We start from the raw sequence: 20315 nt of genomic DNA on the forward strand, positions 1-20315 counted from the left end.
TTAAATTAAAATATAAATACATATTTTTAATTGTATTTAATTTTTTTTATAATCTGTAAATGTTTTTAAAGCAGTATTTTTGTTGATATCTTGACATATAAGAAATACTAAGCTTATATACTTAAAAACGACAAGCATACTTAAATTTTCCACTCAATGCTTGCATACACAAACTAAGACTCAACGAGCTCGTCTTTGAGTGGAGAGAGTCGCACCCATATAAAGACGAGAGTGTTGCAGCGCCACTTCAGTCGGTCAGCTGAACTCCTTCCGATCGGACGTCTAGTGGAGTGCTCTTCATCTTCTTCTTCCTCCGGTGAGTTTTGGTAAATATTAAAGTTATTAATTTTATTATTATTATTATTAATATTATTAATAATGATCAAATTAATTGTTAACCTGCTGATCATTGTGCTGCTCATCATTAAGAATTATTCAATATGATAATAATCATTATGGTATTTTATTGTTATTTTCGTATCGTATTACTAATGTACATTGTACATTACCTTTTAATAATGATCATGAAGAATGTGATAAGGATAAGAATAATGACCATCAAGTTTTTTTTTACACAGAAGTATAATCACCGAGTAATAATAATAAATGTTATGAGATATTAAATATTAGAAGAGCCGAAGAACTGAAGAGCCAAAGAGTATAAGAGTGGAGGAACCGAGCCGGGGACCCGAAGACCCGAACAGCACTTAACTGAAGGACTCTCTCTCTCATCACATACTCTCCAGATTCGGAAGCCCCAGCAGTTTTAGTGGTAATACATAATTACATAATTACATAATTACATACATACATACATACATACATGCATACATACATACATACATACATACATACATACATACATACATACATACATACATACATACATACATACATACATACATACATACATACTATATACAGACACACATACATTCATAGCCATACATAATATTTTTCTCTGTTTATTATATACATATATAGAATGTTTTATTTTCTAAAACCCTTGAACTTTTCATATATGTATTGTAAATATGTATGTATGTATATATCCATCTAAACTCCGCATCTATTTAAGCCTTTGCTTTGGCTAATCTCTTCGTATTTTTCTCTTTTGCCAAATCCATATAGCAAAACATTGAACTGGCTGAAAATACATATGGCCAATATTTTGTATTTTTACTTTTATTTATTTATTTATTTTTTTTTTTTTGCTGGTATTGTTGTTGGCCAAAGGACGCGAGCTTTTTTTGGATCAGAGCAGCTGCAAAATAAATGTGAATTTCATGAAATAATGGCACAAAAATACTTGATGATGCAAAATGCATGATGCCAACCTATACACACACACACACACACACATACATACATACATACTGTGTAGAGTGTGTGTGTGGGTAAGAGCCTGCCAACTCCCTTCGTTATCCTTTAGGGTTTTGCTGCTAAGCTGTGCAGCAACTGTAAATGGTTATGGATGCTGTGCATGTGGTCCGAACAGCAGCTAAGCGGCAAGCAGCTGCCACAATCAAGTCAACAGGAGCCCCAAAAATGCACACATACACACACATATAGATATACATGCATACATATATATGCGTGTGTATGTGTGCATGTACAACATGCATGACATGGTAAATGGACAGTGTTCATGCCAGCGTGTCTGTATGTGCGAGTGTGTGTGTATGTGTGTGTCAGGGTCTAAGGTCATTTTCAATTTGCATAAATCATGTATGTCCATGTGAGACCCAAGCTGCATTGGTGTAAGTGTGTGTGTGTTGGCTCCTCAAATAAAACCACAACAATTGCTTGGTAAATAAAACTCCTGGGCAGCAGCTGCCTTAAATTTGCCCAACAAAAAATTATATATTTATATATATGTATGTATATATAAACTGAATTCTTATGCCATATTTTATCGGCTTATCCTATTATAAAGGCAGCTAGGCTAAAGGAAAAGTAAGACTTAGTTAACAGCCCTGGTAGTATGTATGAAGAGACTAGATCAAGTGCAGCTTCTGTTAAGTAAAAGAAATATACTAACATTTATCAGTTGCAATGCAAAGCAGTTTTAGTTGGAGCCCTGGTACTTAAATATAATTACATTCATGTAATGTAGATCAAATGCAGTTGCGAACTGGTTCATTTGCCTGTCGTCAAGTTTATACATTCATACACATACATATGTATATATGTGCGTATTTAAAGTAGGTCAAACACACGTCTAGGTCCACAAAATTCAAACAGGAATCTGTTTGGGGTGCAGTGGTTAAGAACAACAAATATGCAATTTAAGATGTATTTTCCAATCCTGCAACAGTCGTCAAGTGCCTCAACGCATTTTTTTTTTGGGCGGGGGTTTTGGCTAATCAAAATTTTTGACAAACTGCGCACAGTGCGAATGCGAAGGGAGCCACACATACACACTAACATTTTGTGCTAACTTAGCAGCTTGCAGTCAAAAACAGTCAACCGCATGCAATGGTTCCGGCCAGGGCTAAAAGCAGCAGCAGCAGCCGCCGCCGTGCAAACACAACGCATAGTCATACACACACACACACACAAGTACAGAGTTGATTTATAAGACTTTCATATGTCCATGCTTGGCAGGGGGGATGAAGGGAACAACCCGTTGGCTCGTCTGTTTTGATCATTTGTGAATCATGTCTAGCTGTTTTGACTTTGATTTATATGCTGTACATATGCACGCACACGAGACCGCAGGGCCAATTGCGATGACATTGCCGGAAACGTTATCTGCCAAATATACACACGATGTATATACGTTTGTATGGATGAGTGTATGTATGTATGTACATATATATGCTATGACAACGACAAAATGCCTGTAAAATGCAAATGGCGCCACATTCGCAAAATACCAAATGCTATAACCCAAATTATTTGATTCAACCAAAAATTGCATTGCACTCGAATTGAGTAGGTGGTCAGCCAGAAGAGGGAGTGGTTGGGGTAGAGGCAAGGACTCGGCTGTTATTGCTGCGCTTCAGTTAATGCTCGCTGCCGCATTGTAAAATGTACGTAAAACCGCTTAATTGGGTTGAAATTATTTTGTTTATACGCGCAAAATTGTAAAAAGCGACCGCGATTCTAGCGGCACAGAAGCGTTCAATTGTGGTTGTTTAAAAGGATCATGTAATTGTTGGTAAAGGGGATATAAACATACAATTTAAATATTTTATCATAGATACACTACATTGTTGGTATTAACAAAAACACAAAAAGAAGTCTACTGCTTCAAAATACCAAACTTGTTCAGAAAAATGTCATAATTGATAATTTGTTAACAATGTGGCAACGCTGTCCGGCTCAATTAAAGATTGAACAAATGTTAATGGACAGAAGAAATAAATAAGGATACATTTAATAACTAAAATTTAAGATAGATTCTTACACACAATTAGTTACACATTTCTACCCTTGTCTTTGCATAATCAAATTAAACTTAGTAATGGCCGCTTCAACATATTTCTCCTTTTCGGCCAGCTCCGACTTGAGCATGGTACGCAGCTGCTGCAAATTGGGCATGCTGCGGCAATCGCGCACATTGAGCAGCGTGCGGAATATGGACTCCCAGGTCTGGCGGCTGAAATAGCGCGGCAACGCCGTCTTTGGCATCCAAATACCGCCCGGCTGTCGCTGTGCTACCTCCATGTAACGGCCAAATAACAGCACATGCATCACACCGACCAGCCCAAATAAATCCAATTGATATGTCCAACGGCGACCCGTTCGCATCTCAATGCACTTGAAAGCCTCCTCGTTGTGAACGTAGTCGAACGTCTGGTTGGGCGCGAAGAGTTTCGTGTCAATCGCCACGCCAAAGTCAATCAATTGCACACTCAGCTCATTTGCCTCAGCGCTCAAACTGTAAAACAGCAAACGGAAAACGGAATACGGAATATTTAAATTGTATGTACGAACAGTAGCTTTTACAGGGTATAAGGCTTAACTTTGAATTAAAAAAGAAATTCTATTCCATTTTTAATAGAGATTTAAGAGAAACTTGTTTGTAGCGAATGCAAGGACAGTAGAAGCTTGTATGACTAACTAAAAGATACCCTGTAAAGAACTACAAATTATAAGTAATACTTACGGTCGCATTAGCAGAAAGTTATCCGCCTTGATATCGGCATGTATAATGCCTATGGCATGCAGATGATCGACTATATCCAACAGCTGGCAGCACAGATGCATAACCACGTATTCATCCATATTCTTGTTCGTGTGCTTCTTGAACTTGTTGCAGACGGTGATTAGAGAGCCGTATTCAGAGAACTCCGAGATGTAGACACTGCTGTTGTTGCCCACCAGAGCGTAGTCGATGTTCATATAGGCGGGCAGCTAAAATGAAGGAAGAGTTTCGTTAGAAATAGGATATGGAATGCATGGAGCATTTACTGTATACCATTTTCTCATTCTCCAATCTCGAGTGGACCTCGAGGCATATGTAGTACTCCCAGTAGTTGGTGGGTCGCTCCTGCTTGAAAGCCACCTTCCTGCCCGACTTGCTGTGAATGCCGCTGTATATGCAGCCGTAAGCACCTTTGCCTATAATCTTTTGCACCTCGAACCGTTCGCCGTTCACCTCCAGCGTCGACTGCGGCGTCAGGCGCTTCACATTACCCTGGAGCTGGCAATTGGGCAGCTTTTCGATGTACAGCGAAAATTCAATGGAGTCCAGCAGGGAATTGATGATATCCACACTGAATGGATTCACATTTTTGCTAGCCAGCGTGCTATTCAGTATGGACTCATCCATGCTGGGCTTGCGGTGTGTAAAGATCTCTTTGGAGCAGTTGCTGGCCACCGAATCCTGCCAGGCATTGTGCGACAGCTTGGGCGTCAGCGGCGTCTTTTTGTAGTAGATGCTGCGTTCATCATCGAGAGGAGCCTCCTGAACAACAATGTTTGGTATGTCCATGGAGGAGGAAGCAGCAGCTGGAGGTGGCATGAGAGCTGAGCTGGAAGCTGTTGCTTCCACCTTGCTAGGCAACAACGTCGAGTTCTTGATCATGCTTATGTTGCTGGCAAACATTTCCGTCGCTGCATTCAGCTCGAAGTATTCATTGGAATCCTTGCCACTTGATGCCGTTGTTGACTTTGTGCTGGACGCTTCCAGATCCTGCAGAAACTTGAGCTTTTTCGAACCTGCTGTGGATGAGGAGTTGACGGGTGTCGCTGGACATTTGCCCAGCGCTGTGCAGTCCTTCATAAAGGAAGCCGTCAGATGGGCTGGTCCTATAGTCTCCGCCTTATCCAGGGCCTCATGGGCTTGGGCTGCACCTGAAGGTGGCTGCATATGTGGCAAGGATTCGTCCAAGAATATTTCAAAATTCGGCGGCGCAGCTTGAGCTTTGGCTGTGAGCGGCTGTGGCATGAGGCAGCTGCTCAAGTCCTTCATAAAGGAAGCCGTCAAGTGTGCGGGGCCAATCGTATCCGTCTGCGTCTCGGGCAGCGTGCAGTCCATCATGGCCGGCACAGCTGGCGGCAGAGCCGGTGGCGGCATCGTCTCATCCAGAAAGATTTCAAATTTCTTCTTTGCAGCTGCCTGACTCTGGTTCTCCACTGGCAGCTGCTGCGGCTGCGTCTCCGGCACAAAGGACAGATCTGCCTTAAGGGATTCGGCTAGCATATCGACACTCGGTTTGACGGCAGGCAATGCAAAGCCCTCATCCTCAAATATCTCAAAGGAGCTCTTCTTGGGCAGCTCCAGTTGCTTGACAGATTTGCTGAATGCTTCGGGCGTGGCTTGATTACAAATCCGTTTGGAGTTGCCTGCGTAGAGGGGAGTGCCGAACGATTTTGGATTGGGCGGCGTCTTGGAGAAGAGTCCACACATGTCATCTTCGTCGTAGGACGTTGGCATCTCTGGGACTGGCTGCTGCAGCAGCTGCAGCTTCGATGCATTCGCCATGTCCGGCTGAGCCAATGGAAACTTGGGCAACGTCTCTGTCTTATCTTCCTGATAGCAGGCCATCAATGGCCTGGTCACTGTCTCCGTTTTATCCTCCTGGAAGCGCAGGGATTTCAACATTGGCACACTCGGCGCATTTGGTTCCCAGAGCTCGAGCCGCTCGAAATTGCCAGCTCCCGCTGCAGCTGCACTGCCAACCGTCGGCTCTTCGCCCACCACGGACAGCTCGCTGACCATTTGTCGCTGGAACCGTGTCGGGCCCGGCGTGCCCTCCATCGCCTGCTCTGATTTGTGGCTGAGCATAAAGGCCGTTGTTGCCTGCAAGCTGGGCGACGTGGAGGCTGTGGTCGAGGCGGTGCTGGTCAGCGTGGACTTTGTTGTGGTTGCGCCCATGCCATGCTCTGACGTTTCCAATATCGTTGACAATTGTTTGCGCAGCATGGGCGAAACGGACTGAGCAGCTGCTTCACCGCCCGCCTCATCGTTGCCAGGCAGCGCAGCAGGTGGTGCTATGGCAGCTGCTACTGCTGCTGCTGCTGTTGCTCCTCCTGCTGTTGCGCCCGCTCCTGCTGCTGCTGCTGCCTCTGGCGATGTTTCCTTGAGCAAAGTGCCAAATTGACGAGCTGGCGCCTGTTTCTGTGTCGCCTTAGGCGTGCTCACCGCCTGCGATTTAATGAATATGTTAAACATTTGCGTCGAGCATGTTTCGTCAGCATCGAAGAAGGCGCTGCCTGTCGGCTTAAGTGCAGCTGCAGGCGCCAGTGGTGGCGGTGGCATGTTGGCATCATCTTCGTATATCTCGATTTTGCGGGTGGGCGGCGGTGGCATCACCAGTTTATCATCGACAGGTGAGACAGATGCAGCAACAGCAGCAGCTGCAGCAAGCGATGTGCTGGGAGTTGGGCTAGGAGCAGCAGCTGCATCTGAAACATCTTCCCAGATTTTAATTGCAGGCACATCAGCAGCAACTTTCGGTGGTTCAACCTGCACCGCCTCCTCCTCCTCTTCTTTGTCCTCATCCTCCTCCAGCACACATGATACCCGCATCACACTCTTGCGACTCGTGCCCGGCTGCATATTGGGAAAGAAACTTTTGCGTCGCGGCATTTGTTCGCCTGGCAAACAGACCGTCTCCTCCATATCCATGACACCCAGTTTTGTGATGCGCTTCTGCCGCCACTTGGCCACGAGCAGCTCTTCCAGTTGATATTCCTGCTGCTCCACATCGTTGTAGATCTTGTCCAGCAACGGTTCTAGTGACGGCACCGCTGGCGGCTTATAATACGCATCCAGTTCATCGCGTGGCTGTGGCTGTGCAGAGCTCGCAAAGTTCGGATAGCGGCGCACGCCCAGAGCACAGTCGTTGCCCCACCAGGGATCATGGCGCAGCACAAAGGGATGCTGAGTATTGCACTGCTTGAACCAACAGTAGGCGCGATATTCCTCGGGAGAGAACTCCATGTTGGGACGTGGATAGAGCATGCACTTGTTATAGCACGGCAGCGTATTTTTATCCGGCTGATCTTCAATGGTCACGGGCGTAACCCAAGGATCTTGCTTTACATTCTTCGCCTTGAAGTTGGGCGGCGGCTTAAAGGCCTTCAGCTGATTGCCAGCGGGATCAACGATGGGCGGCAGCGACTTCTCATCCACGTGTATGGGAAAAGCAGGATCGTGATGTGCCGTGGAGGCGAAGATTTTGCCGTGCTTGTGTGGCTTGCTCCAGGCGATCGGCTCCTTCAGGTTCTCCTGATGACGTGCCGCATCGATAATGGAGCGGAGACTTGTCTTGCCCTCATCTTCCGCAACTGCTGCAGGTGGAGGTGGTGGTGGCATATTCACATCAGCGTTCTCATCGTTGAACACCTCCAGCTGGCGATGGGCATTACGGCTGGCCCGACTGGTGCTAGGCGCATTCTGGAAAGGCACAAATTTAGTGTGAAGGGAAGGGAATGGGAATTTGTGTTCTTACCTGCACTACACCTGGCATATTGCTCTTGATGGCCGCACCTGTGCGTACGCTGCCCACCGTAACGGTATTCTTGCGCTTCTGCCCATGCAGGGAACGCAAGGCAAGACGTCGATCGTTCAGCTCCTGTGTGACAGCCGTCGTCTCCTCGCCCTCGCTATAGAGCATGCGCTGGGCCACAGTATAACCGAAATGCTGTTGAGCCTCCTTCAGCTCCTCCAACGGTTGGGCGCGACACTCAACGCCCAGGCGAAAAATCTCATTGGCCTTGCGCATATTGCCACTGAGATCGTAGCTATACGCCCAGGCTATATAGAAGTCGGCTAGCATGGTCCCAATGCCGTTGTTATACATCTGTTGATAGCACTCGATCTGATCGCCCTGGTTGCCCATCTATATGGAAATATAACAACTGTCAAACTGAGTTATCATGCTGATAACCCATTCCTACTCACATATTTAATAAACAGTTTTATCAATCGCGGATCCTGTTTGTAGCGCTCGTCATCCTCGAATTTCGTCAGACACTTGTGCATCACCTTTTGCAATCCCGAATTGCTGCCACCAGCCGGATAGCTTTGTTCTATCCAGCATATGTACGTATACCAGGGCTCAAGCGGATCGTCACCATTGTAGTTCTTTATGTCCAGCTCCAGCTGCTTGCGCTGCGCACTGAGCTCCTGAGACGCATCTTGACAGAGCGAGGCTTGCAGCAGGCTCACGTTGCGACCACTTGCCAAGGGCTGTATATTCTCCTTGGCATTATCGAAATCCATTTTTCAATTTATATACTTCACTTGAATAAACAGTAAATAAATCAGCGATTAAATGCAAACAAAAAATAACAATATAAATCACGCGCACTAAGTAGAAAACGACGCTTATTTTAATTGAATGGCGGCGCTATTTTTGTAAACAATCGATATCTATATCGATAACAGTAAATAAATAGCACGGTACGCTGCAACACTTGCCTAGCAGAGTTATCAAGCTTTTCAATTTACTTTTAATTTTAAAAATAGTAAAAATATTATGCATTTAAATGCATATTTATGGCTTGCAAAAGTATTAATACATATGTTTAATGTATTTTATAATTAGTTTTCCTTATATGCGTGAGAATATTTTTTTACTGCAGCCCTGGTTGGGCTTTTGTTATTCCTTGTTCAAATATAACGGCAAAATGTGCTCATCTCATGAAGTTGACGTTAATTTATATATATTATTTTAATGTTGTTTAAAGTCATAGTCTAGGCACGTATATTGGTTGAAACTCTGAATCAATGAGCTAGGACGTAACCTATATTCCCGAAGCCCGTATAACAGAAGAAATAGCAACCTACACAAATTTCAAACGGTTCTAGAGCAAGCTAAACTCAAACTCGTCTCAAATTATCGATAATGTTGTCCTCTTCCTTAGTAATCGATATTAAATTTAAAAAAAACATATTTTTCGTAGGTATTTTATTGATTTAAAATGTAATCAGACAGTTTTATTTATAATACGTAACATAGGGTTTTTTTTTTAAGATTAAGTCATTATTTTAATAGCGACGATTGGAAAAGCTGCTCCAGTTGCCGCCTTCGGCGCTTTGGAAGTTGTTATATCTATTATTAAAATTGCTTCCTCCTTGATTGTAGCCAGCATTGCCTGATCCTTGGTTGTAGCCACTGTTGCGTCCTCCTCCTCGGTTATAACCTCCTCCTCCATTGTTGAAGTTATTGTTTCCCCCAATGTTGTAGCCACCGCCTCCTCTATTGTTATAGCCACTGCTGCCATTCCCTACATCACTATTATATCCGCCTCCGCCTCCTCCACCAAAATTGGAGCCGCCTCCAAAATCATTGAGGCTTCCATTTCCTCCTTCATTCTTGAAGCCGCCATCTCCTACTCCAATATTAAAGCCGCCATCTCCTCCTCCGTTATTGAAGCCTCCGCCTCCTCCTCCTCCTCCTCCACTATTGAAGCCTCCACTGCCTCCTCCATTATTGAAGCCTCCACCTCCTCCTCCATTACGGTAGCGTCCATTAAAGCGTCCGCCGCTATTATATCCACCTGTTCGATTGCCAAAGTTTCCTCCTCCACCTCCTCCTCCGAATCTGCCACCTGAACTATTGCCATAATTCGATCCACTGTCAAAACGTCCACGCTTAGCTGGACCACCGCCATCCATTCCGTCTCCGTCTCCGCTTACAGCGCCTCCACGCGACATATAAGGCAATACGCTCGATTCACGATGGAGCTGATAGTCTCCCGCATTTTGTACGCAAAGATCCCGGATGACACGCACCAGGCGAGCATAGGGCTCATCCAATTTGAGCACATTACCGGGATTATCGCAAGCAATGGTAATCAGATCCTCCAGAGCCGGCTTTAAGGCACCAATTTTAGCAGCATGTTCCGGATCGATGTCAAAGTTGAGCCAGTTGTCGACACGCACCACTCCATTGGCCGCAAGATCAATCTTACGGCAGCCAAAGATCATGACCTGCAGCGGCGACACCATGGACAGTTGCTTGCAGGAGACAGCGCGTGTGCGGATCTTCTCGCCGAAGACAAAGAAGGGATACGGAAAGGTGACAGCCAGATTACTGCAATTCACCGAGGTCTTGTGGAGCAGCGCTGCCTTCGATTCGGTGGTCAGCACCTTGCGCTTCTCCTTGTGCACACAAATGTTGGGATAGAGACCCAAACAGAGCAGAGCCAATGATATATCCAGCTCCGGATCATCTGCATTGGCATCCACTTTATGGGGCAGCATGCACTCCTCGGGAAAGCCCGCCTGGACCAACAGGTCGAGCAGCTGCATCTTGGCATCGTACATCACGTTCATCGTGGACAACTGCAGACCCTTCCAGTCGCAGAAGCGTGCCTCCTCCTGTTCGCCGCGATTCTTGGCGCTCTGCCACATCTGTGAGGCAACGATCATGGCCACGTGATCGGAGCACTTGCGTCCGCTCAGTGCCTTTTGATGTGCGGCCAAACGACGCTGGCCAATGTCGAGGGCAAACACCTCCGAGAAGGTGCTAGAATAGGAGGCCATGCTGGCCACCAGATCGGCGCAGCCAAAGACGGCGCCCAGCACCAGCATCTTGCCCAGCCGCGGCTCAATGGGCAGGCGGGCGAGCAGGCGACCCAGCGGTGTCAACTGATCATTGGCATCCAAGCAGCGCATCTCGCGCAGCAACACCTCTGCCTCGATTACAGCGTCCACGGGCGGCGGCTCCAATGCCTTGGATAGAAAATGATGAATTGCACCCAGACGCAAAAGCTTCACAGTCAATGCGATCTCATGGAGGGGCGTGCGGAACATCTCGGGCGTCAGGTTCTCCTCCAGCTGGGCAAAGCGAGCACGCGAGCACAAGGTAAAGCAAAAGCCCGGGCGGACACGTCCAGCACGTCCCTTGCGCTGCTCCAGATTCGTTTTGCTGGCCCACACGGTGGCATAGCTGGTCAGATTATTGTGCGAAGTGAAGAGCTTCATGCGTGCCTTGCATATGTCAATGACGAAGACGATATCGTCGATGGTAATCGAAGTCTCGGCAATATTCGTGGACAAGATGATCTTTGTGACGCCATCCGGAACAGGCTCGAAGACCTTGCGCTGATCATCGCGTGGTATCTGCGAGTGGCACGGCAATATGCGATACTGGGAATTGCCGAAATTTGTGGAGCTCTGCAGGAACTTCATCAGAGCGAAGATCAAGTTCCAGCCGGGCAGAAAGACGAGTATGGCACCGGGAATATTCTTGGATTTGATGTGCAGCAGCAGAGATTCGAGCAGCTCGAAGCTAACGTCCGACTCGGACAGCATGGCCATGGCGTTGCGTGTCTGCACGGAATACTTCTCCTCGCACACCTTATTCAAGTTCTGCTCACCCTCCTCCTGGTTGTCCTTGAGCAGCAGCTGCTCCTCATCGTCGGCCTCCTTGCGCTTGCGACGCGACTCAGCCGATGGCACAAAGCCTGTCATCTGTATGATGTCCTCCAAGAAGAACTGCTGCACTGGAAAGGCGCGTCCAGGCACCTCCAACACGGGGCAATCGCCAAAGTACTTCGAAAAGAGTGTCGTATCAATGGTGGCAGACATCAGGATGACTGGGAAAATGGAAAATTGAATATAAAATGAAATTTACGATTTCATAGAAGTTAACATACTGTGCAAGTCCGGATAGGTGGCCACCATGTCTCTCAATATGACCAGCAAGAAGTCGCTATTCACATCGCGCTCATGTATCTCATCCACGATGATGTGCGAGATGCCGCGCAGACCTGCCTCCAGCTTGCGCAAGAGCACGCCCACAGTGCAAAAGAGTATGGCGCCGTATGGGCGTGGAAATACGGACTCAAAGCGCACGGAATAGCCGACAGTTTCGCCCAGATTTTCACAGCGTTCGCGCGCAACACGCTCTGCCACGGATATGGCCGAAATGCGACGCGGCTGGGTCACATAGATGTTGGCATAGGCACCCTGGCCCGTGCTAATGTAATCATCCAATATATATTGGGCAATCTGGGTGGTCTTGCCACAGCCCGTGTTGCCACGTATAATCACCACCGGATTCTCATTGATGGCCAGCATGATCTCTGAGCGCATTGCTGCTATGGGCAGCTTCTCACGGAACTCCAGGAACTGTCTGTACTCGGCATTGTTCTGGCGACGATCGCGATGCTGTCGCTCATATTCCAGGGACAGTTGATCCACGGTGACATTGGCCAATTCACCCTCATCGATGTTGCAAGCGTGCCAGGCATTCCAGTTGGACTGCGGCGGTGCCCAGGGTATGACAGCGATATGCTCCTGACGTGCATCCGAATCCTGGTTCATGTCCAAACGACTCTGTGATACCTATAGCAAGATATAGAGAGAGATTAACAGAGATCTAGAGCAAGATCAGCTAGCACATACTATTAGCGGCATTGGAGCTCCATCGGGGTCCACCTTAATGTTGCGTGGACTAACCACCGGCAAATCGAGATCCTTAATAACTTCATCCATCTCATGAATGAGCTCCTCCCGCAACTTAACCGGATAGGGCTTTAGCTGCTCATCCTTCTTCTTCTTGAGCGTGCCGCTAAAGGCTTCGATCACCTTCAGATGGAAGAGCTGACGCACCAGCGAGAGGGCGCACGATTTGCTGGCCGATTTCTTATTCGATCCTGTTTCACGTGCCGTTACCTTGCGCTTCAGAGCCGGCACGTATATGGACAGCTCCGCCATGAAGCTCCTATTGTTGGTGAATGCGTTAAACAATTTAATTGAAGCATTTTATTTCAACTTCAAGATTCTTGCTCCCTTTTGTACACTTACCATCAAAACTTGGGCCGTGCTGTGCGCAATTGATGGGAACTCTCACATTCTCTCCCTCTCTCTCGTTTGCTGATAGCTTTCAGAGCGACAGTGCGCACATATATATTATATATAACTCAATCTCAGGGTTATATATATATCTGTATATATTGTCTGATGTTTGTTTCGATCGGTGTGTTTTGTATTTGTTGTGCCAGCTCGCTCTGAAAGCCCAGCCGCGTTTGTTATATGTAAGTACAGTACACGCTCGATAGGTGCAACACACTTTATGAAACTACAACTACTCTATACATATATATACATATAGAAGCATTAAGCGAAAAAACATAAATAATTTTGTTAAAGTAAATACAATTATATATATAAATGTAATTTATACCCTTGCATGAAAACTACCTCAAGGAACTTGATAGCTCATGTAAATATTTAGCTAAGAATTGGTATATAAACTTCTTATAACTGTCGTTTATATATATATGTCGAATTTAATCGAATCGCTAATATAGATCATAGGGAAAATTCGTTCTTTAAAGGGTATTTAAGCTTCGATTTACCGAAGTTCATTGAATATGAAAAGCAATTTCCAATCAACTATATTGAACTTCAATCATTGTGTGCACCATATCGAGGGCGCACCGTAGTTGCTACCAATCTATATGGCATATGCTACCAATCTATTAAGGCATCATTATACTACCGTATATGACAAATTTTGATACTTCTATTTTGTGTTCACCCCAACGAGCGTGTACTGTAGTCGTATGCTTATGCACAAATTTCAATGTTTCTTCACAAATTGCGCACAGCAAGCCAATCGTTGTCAACAACTGCGAGCTGCGCTCCAGATTTAGAACGAAACAAACGCTAAATCCAGTGCGCAGCTTGCCATAAACAAAAAAACAAAAAAAAAGTACAAATACAAATCATAATAGATATTCGGATGAATGATTAAGCCTGACGGAGTTATGGAATGATGTCGCCTGGCTGTGGTACGTACCTGGCATGGTCTGGTCCAACGGGCGTGTACTTATAATCATCTTTTATGTTATTCGATTGCTTATATATGTTCAAACGATCTTTGGCATTCTCAATAGTCCAATTGCCGTGAATAGCGGCATTTACATCAATTGATTCGGCTTCGTTCATATCCTTTTGCTCTTGGACATGGTCTATGATGTTGAAGCGATCGCGTCCTCCGTCATGATTGAGCGGACGATAGGCCTCGCCCAAATCTTGTGGACCCGACGAATCGCCGAAGAAGCGACGCTGCTGGCCACTTCCCCCGCGTCCAGCTTGGCCATCACCGCTATCAACTGCCGGAGCGGTTGGATCATTCGGCACGTCCTTTGCATTCAGTTTGCCAACGCGCACCAAATAGTTGACAAAATCACGCGAGGCATTCTTCTCGGCATCCTTTTTGTTGGTGGAATTGCCAACGGCCACATAGGGACACTGATCGACGCGTACTTCGCACAAAAATCGTTGGCGGTGTTTGGGTCCTAAACAAAAAAAAAAAAAAAAAAAAAAATCAATAATGCTTGCAAAATTTACCGGTTCTTGGAACTTTTTATGCACTTACCAATTGGTCGCACTTCGAACTTGGGTTCTGTTTGATTTTTGGCACAATATGAAAACAGAAATGATTTTATATCCATTTTGTGCAAATATTTATTTCAGAGAATATTAAATTAAATTAACACTTTTGACGAGCTCCGTTTCTAAATCGAACGCTTGTCAAATGAAGAATGAAACTACTGAGCATAGTAAATTCTCCATTATGGTTCCCCCAAAAGAAGCACTGATTCATTTGAACATATTAGCATCGTTCGATAACTTTATTATGTTAATAATATAGACTGACTTTATTTACATTTGATTAAATGAATCCAATAATTCCATATATAGTGCAGTTTTCCTTTAAATAGTATTGTGAACAATTTTACATTTAAATATTGCCTAAACTTCCGTATAAATGCAAAATAAACAAATATTGAAATGTAACAGCTGTTATTTATCGAAACTTTACAGAACTTCAATTAACAGTACTCGATTATTCATTATTATGTTGCTTTCCGATATATATCGGCATGCATATCTGCTGTGGGCACACACGAATCGATGCTATCGCTTTAGCAGTGCTATCGACTGTCGCGCAGGTTTTCATCGGGGAGCCATTTTCGCTGCTGCTGAAACTCGTAAATTAAATAACTTAAAAATGTAAAAGAAATACAATAAGTGATCGAAAAATATTATTATAATTATGTATGCATGTGCTTCAATAGTTTATCAGTGTTTTTGAATTGTTTTTTTAATGGTCGCGTTCGTCTTGTTGTTTGGCCATCAGCATCACACACATAGAGCATATATACACACATGCAGAAATTCAGAAAAATACGTACGCCGTCCGTGAGAGTGTGTGTGAATGTTTAAGCATTTAATTTAGTTAGAGAGTGCTGCAATAAATTATAATAGCTATAAACAGTGGCAGTGCGTGTAACAATAAAACGCCACAGCAGTAACAACAATACACACATTAATACATTAATTAACTGACGACGCGCTAGGCTCAACGCGCAGCAAGCATAGGCAAAAGAGCGAGAGAGATAAGTGCCAACACCCCAGTTGATCGCGAGTGAGCAAATAAGCAACAACAACAACCAATTGTGAACTGGTATGCGTGTGTGCACACATATATATGTATATATATATATAGAAAAGTGTGCGTGTGTGTGTCGTCCTCAGTATAAACAAACGAGTGCAATTGAATTGTAATTGGCGTGCACACAGCTGTGTGTGTGTGTGAGTGAAAGTAACTGTTACTCCACAACAGAAACAGCAACAACTTGGCTTCCATTCATTGCATTTAATACGTCACAAATTGTGCTCCAACTTGGACTTCATCGAATCTTCTGAACCCTACTCCACAACACACACACAAATTCGAAATGGGCAACTGTCTACGCACACAGAAACCGGACAACGATAAACCACATGCTGGCGATGTACGCAATCCGCTCGACGATCCCGGCGCCAGCATTGGCGTAGTCGGGGTCGGTGTAGGCGTACCGCAAATAGCAATGCCCATGCCCGGACAGCCGGCTGAGCAAATACGTCCGGTACCCCAGATACCAGAGAGCGATGCGGCCAATGCGAATGCTAAAATATTTGTGGCCCTCTACGATTATGATGCTCGCACAGACGAGGACTTGAGCTTCCGCAAGGGTGAACACTTGGAAATATTGAATGACACACAGGTGAGTGAATCACAATCACAGTATTAGAGAGAGAGTGAGAGATAACATGTGAGTGGGGTCGACTGTTTACTGATAACCCTTATTGAGTCAAATATCTTATCAAACTAAATATATTGTAAACACATTGATTCCATTAAAAAACATATATCCGATTGGATTCGGTTGAACTTTTTTTGTAACTATGCATAAATTTCAAGTTGATTTAAAAGTTTGTGAAAGCTTTAATTATTCGATTCGTTGAAGCCAATGCGCGCTCTGCCCAACGCTCTGCATGCAATTTTTCATGTTTAATCATGAACAGTTATTTTGCTTTTAGTCATGCAAATGCCATGTTCAGAGCTTTTTTTTTTTGTTTTTTTTATGCACATATATGTATATTTTGTGCATACGTCGTGAATGCCTAACGCTATGATGTCGATATAATTAAAAGAATAAATAGTTATAATATAATAAATAATATATAAAAAAAAAATAAATAAATAATAATAGTAATGAGTATTATAATGAAAAATGTTGTTTATAAAATATTGATAATAAATATCAGTATATAATATCAGTAAATAAAATGCAAAATTTTGATAATAAATTTAAGCGTCAAGAAAAATATGTAAAAAACTAAATTAATTTGTTATATTTTTTCTTGAAAAATATATATAAAGTATGTCATATCTATATGCATATCTAACTATAACTATATATAGTTTTGCTTAGACATTTTTACATTCCACAAGCCTTTCAATATTTGTATTTCCCACTCTCAAATATCAGTATTCATTTTGCATTCCCATCTTTCAAATAGTACTTCCTGAAGCTATAGTGATTATTATGTTTATTTACTTATCACAATTTATAGTCTCGTTTTACTGTTAGTTTTTTCCGTTTTAAATTACTGTAGTTTCTCTCGATAATCGAGAATTGTAAGCAATGCGTCATATGAGGCAACTAGCCAAAAAGCAAAAACTGAAAGAAAAAAACAATCTCAGCTATAATTTGCAACTTTTTACTCTTTTTTTTGGTTTGTTTTTGATTTTCCTACGCTTTTTGTTTCAATGTCATTTGGTTTCTTTATTTTTACTCTTTCTGTTTTGGGAGGGGGGAAGTTTGGCAGAAAACCAGACGCTGTAATTGCGGCCGCCACTTGCCACATGCCACTCGCCACTTGAACCAACTCATAAAACCAGCCACCAACAAAAACCCAAACTCTAAAATTCCATCTTGTAATACTACAGACTGCATTTGTTGTTGTAAATGCAACGAGGCCTGTCTGGTTTTTGCTATACATACATACATACATGTATACATTTATTTAGTATGCATATACCCTAGCCGAGAGAGTCTAACTAGTTAAGCAATGAATGTGCGACTATATTTAGTTTATGTTCCTCACGACCTATTTATAGACCCAAGGAACTATTGACTAGAGTAGAGTAGAACCTCTCTAAGTCATACATTCACAAATACACAGTTAAATGTAGGCGGTAAGCTTGTAAATTCTGTGTTCTAGAGCTTTCTATAAAAACCTCTAATAATAATAACTTCAATTTCTTGGCATTATAATGAGTTAAAAAAAAAATCCCAAATAAATCAAAAATTAATTATTAAAGTGATTTATAGTTTATATAATATTATTAACCATTATTAAATAAAATTATTAAATTATATAAAACTTTACTATTTATAGGGAATATCAATAGGACTTTTGATGCATTTCTACGAAGTCTTACTTCCATAATCAAATTATCACATGTGGTCACATGTGCTCAGCCCATTAACACGGTCCATAATCTTAATTAATCTTCTGGTTCCACATATTAAACTCTAAAATTTATATTAATTCTGATTTTAGTATTCTATATATTTGGTATATTATGGTTCCCACTGACGTAATGCATTCTACACGAGCTCGAAACGTGTATATCATAAAACCCATATACTTACTCTCTTATCGCTTCCGTCAGCCAGCATAAATAGGGGATTCACCTCGCAACTATCCACTAACAATTTCTGTACTCGCTTTCGTTGGTAATTAAAGCAACAACTGCGGCAGCTACACTTGAAAAAATGCAGTGCAGCTAGGCGGACAATTGCCAACAGCTGCCAGACAGCAAATACAGAGAAACCAGAATGAAATGCTAATAGCTGACATATTTTTTGGTAGACAAAAAAGTGCTATGATTAGCCGCCGCGTGGAGGTCGCAGCATGCAGCAACAACAACAGCAGCAGCAAGAGCACTTCCACCCGCTGAACCACTTGTGCCACCCATTCCGCCGTCCACCTTTGGGTGGCTTCTCTGCTGCTATTGTGACATAAGGCGCATTCAACTCTTTGGCCGAAGACGCACACACACACGGAGATAAGTATGTGTGTGTGTGTGTGGCATGCATATTTAAAGCGTTTACGTCAGCAGCCATGACCACCTTACGGGCTGATCTGTTGACCAGGTTTCAACGGGGGCAAAGGGGGCGTGGCGGTTGGCCAATTGCGGCCGCCTCGCTGACTGCCCAGACAAGTGGCGGCGCCTAAAGGCATGACGTCGTCCAACACAGCCCAACACATTTTGGCAGCTGGCCAAGAGTTGCGCATTCGCTGCGGAATGACCACCATCAGCTTGAGCTATATAATGTGCTGCAATTTCTTTTAGCAGCCCTCATAATTGAACCCATCAACATTTCACTGACAATCTCTCTTCAGAGAGAAATTGAGGCAGATCTCTCTCTCTCTCTCTCGCTCTCTGACAGCTGGGACGGCTCGCTGCTGCTGCTATTTCCGGTTGCTGTGCGGCATGCAGCGGCGTTTAATTAACGTACAACTGCAGCAGCAACAACAAAGACAACAACTGAAATTACTTATGCTACAACAACAACAACAGCAGTAGCAACAATTGCTGCTAGCCCAACAACAAGAAGCAAAGAAGCAACGGCATTAAACTTAGCAAACAACAAACTGAAACAAGTAAGAAAGCTCTAGTCGAGACTGCTCGACTACGAGATCCCCTGAACCCTTGGAGTGCTAGCTATTTCAATAATTTTTCGCGTCTTTCAGCTTACACAAGAAACACACACACATACACAAACACATACACATACAAGCACCCACGCATAAACACGCAAGGGCTGCAGTGTGCGCTTACTATGAGAACTTAATTGTTTAATAACTTTTTTTGTGGACGTACGATCTTCATGAAACTTTCAGATTATGATTATAACATGAATATGCATGTAATTGCCAAAGCACAAGTCTCTAGTATTTGAAATACGCGTTTTACAAAAGTGAGGGTGAGGGGGTGAATTTAGGGGTGGGGGGTAAATTTTAACAAAAACCGAAATTGTATAAATTGCATATAAGCATACATTCAAAATTTGGAGACTCTAGCAATAAAGATGTAGAAGATATAATTTTATAACTGGTTTTCGATAAGGTTTTTCATCGATAAAAAAAGATCGGGATGAGCTATCGAATTTTAATGATAAACTCGATATCCGCGCTGTAATTACGAACATTTTACAAAAAATTTGAAGTCTCTAGCTCTTATATCTTCGGAAATCGATGCGTTCAAACATACGGACAGACGGACAGACAGACAGACGGACAGGGCCAAATCAACTCAGCTCGTCACCCTGATCAAGAATATATATACTTTGTGGGGTCTGCCACGCCTCCTTCTGCCTGTTACATACATTTCAACAAAACCATTATACCCTGATTTCCCATTGAAAATGGGTTCAGGGTATAAAAAAAAGCTAAAGAAATGCGCTCGTATCAGTTGTGTTTGGTTAGCAGATACTCTGTAATTTGCTGTAAACACTTTAATCTGAATTCATATTTATATGCTTATCTGTATTGG

The 20315-nt window shown here is 43.6% G+C and overlaps 3 protein-coding genes and 1 long non-coding RNA gene across 6 annotated transcripts in view; 2 read left to right on the forward strand and 2 right to left on the reverse strand.

The window, feature by feature from the left end:
• Nucleotides 1-68: 68 nt before the first annotated feature.
• LOC149268373 (uncharacterized) lies at nucleotides 69-2445 on the forward strand. Its single transcript, XR_016270244.1, has 2 exons — nucleotides 69-316; nucleotides 579-2445. It is a non-coding gene; the product is annotated as an uncharacterized LOC149268373 (long non-coding RNA).
• Nucleotides 2446-3130: 685 nt separating this feature from the next.
• On the reverse strand, nucleotides 3131-8830 carry BubR1 (Bub1-related kinase). The gene is made up of 5 exons (XM_018013054.2): nucleotides 8360-8830; nucleotides 7908-8297; nucleotides 4427-7852; nucleotides 4115-4362; nucleotides 3131-3886 (listed from the first exon to the last, which is right to left on the reverse strand). Exons 1-5 carry the CDS (start codon nucleotides 8678-8680, stop codon nucleotides 3433-3435), a joined length of 4839 nt encoding a protein of 1612 aa, XP_017868543.1. The 5' UTR covers nucleotides 8681-8830; the 3' UTR covers nucleotides 3131-3432.
• A 521-nt stretch (nucleotides 8831-9351) lies between these two features.
• mle (dosage compensation regulator mle) lies at nucleotides 9352-15022 on the reverse strand. Of its 2 annotated transcripts, none has more exons than XM_018012275.2 (5): nucleotides 14796-15022; nucleotides 14214-14715; nucleotides 12815-13133; nucleotides 12064-12754; nucleotides 9352-12003 (listed from the first exon to the last, which is right to left on the reverse strand). In XM_018012275.2, the coding sequence occupies exons 1-5, from the start codon at nucleotides 14869-14871 to the stop codon at nucleotides 9449-9451; spliced, it is 4143 nt and encodes a 1380-aa protein (XP_017867764.1). In that variant the 5' UTR covers nucleotides 14872-15022; the 3' UTR covers nucleotides 9352-9448. The 2 variants fall into 2 exon arrangements, with proteins under 2 accessions (XP_017867764.1, XP_017867765.1); XM_018012276.2 differs by lacking the exon at nucleotides 14796-15022 and adding an exon at nucleotides 13217-13419 and having other exon boundaries at nucleotides 14214-14354.
• Nucleotides 15023-15334: 312 nt separating this feature from the next.
• Nucleotides 15335-20315, forward strand: part of Src42A (Tyrosine-protein kinase Src42A) — a 54431-nt gene continuing 49450 nt past the window's right edge. For both annotated transcript variants that reach the window (XM_089471728.1, XM_018012273.2), the window contains exon 1: nucleotides 15335-16470. In XM_089471728.1, the coding sequence (XP_089327854.1) occupies nucleotides 16162-16470 (309 nt within the window). In that variant the 5' untranslated portion in view covers nucleotides 15335-16161. The remainder of the gene's footprint in view (nucleotides 16471-20315) is intronic.

Source organism: Drosophila arizonae, chromosome 5, assembly GCF_054131065.1.
Source record: "Drosophila arizonae isolate 15081-1271.41 chromosome 5, UAZ_ARI_1.0, whole genome shotgun sequence".
Classification (NCBI taxonomy): Eukaryota; Metazoa; Arthropoda; class Insecta; order Diptera; family Drosophilidae; genus Drosophila; species Drosophila arizonae.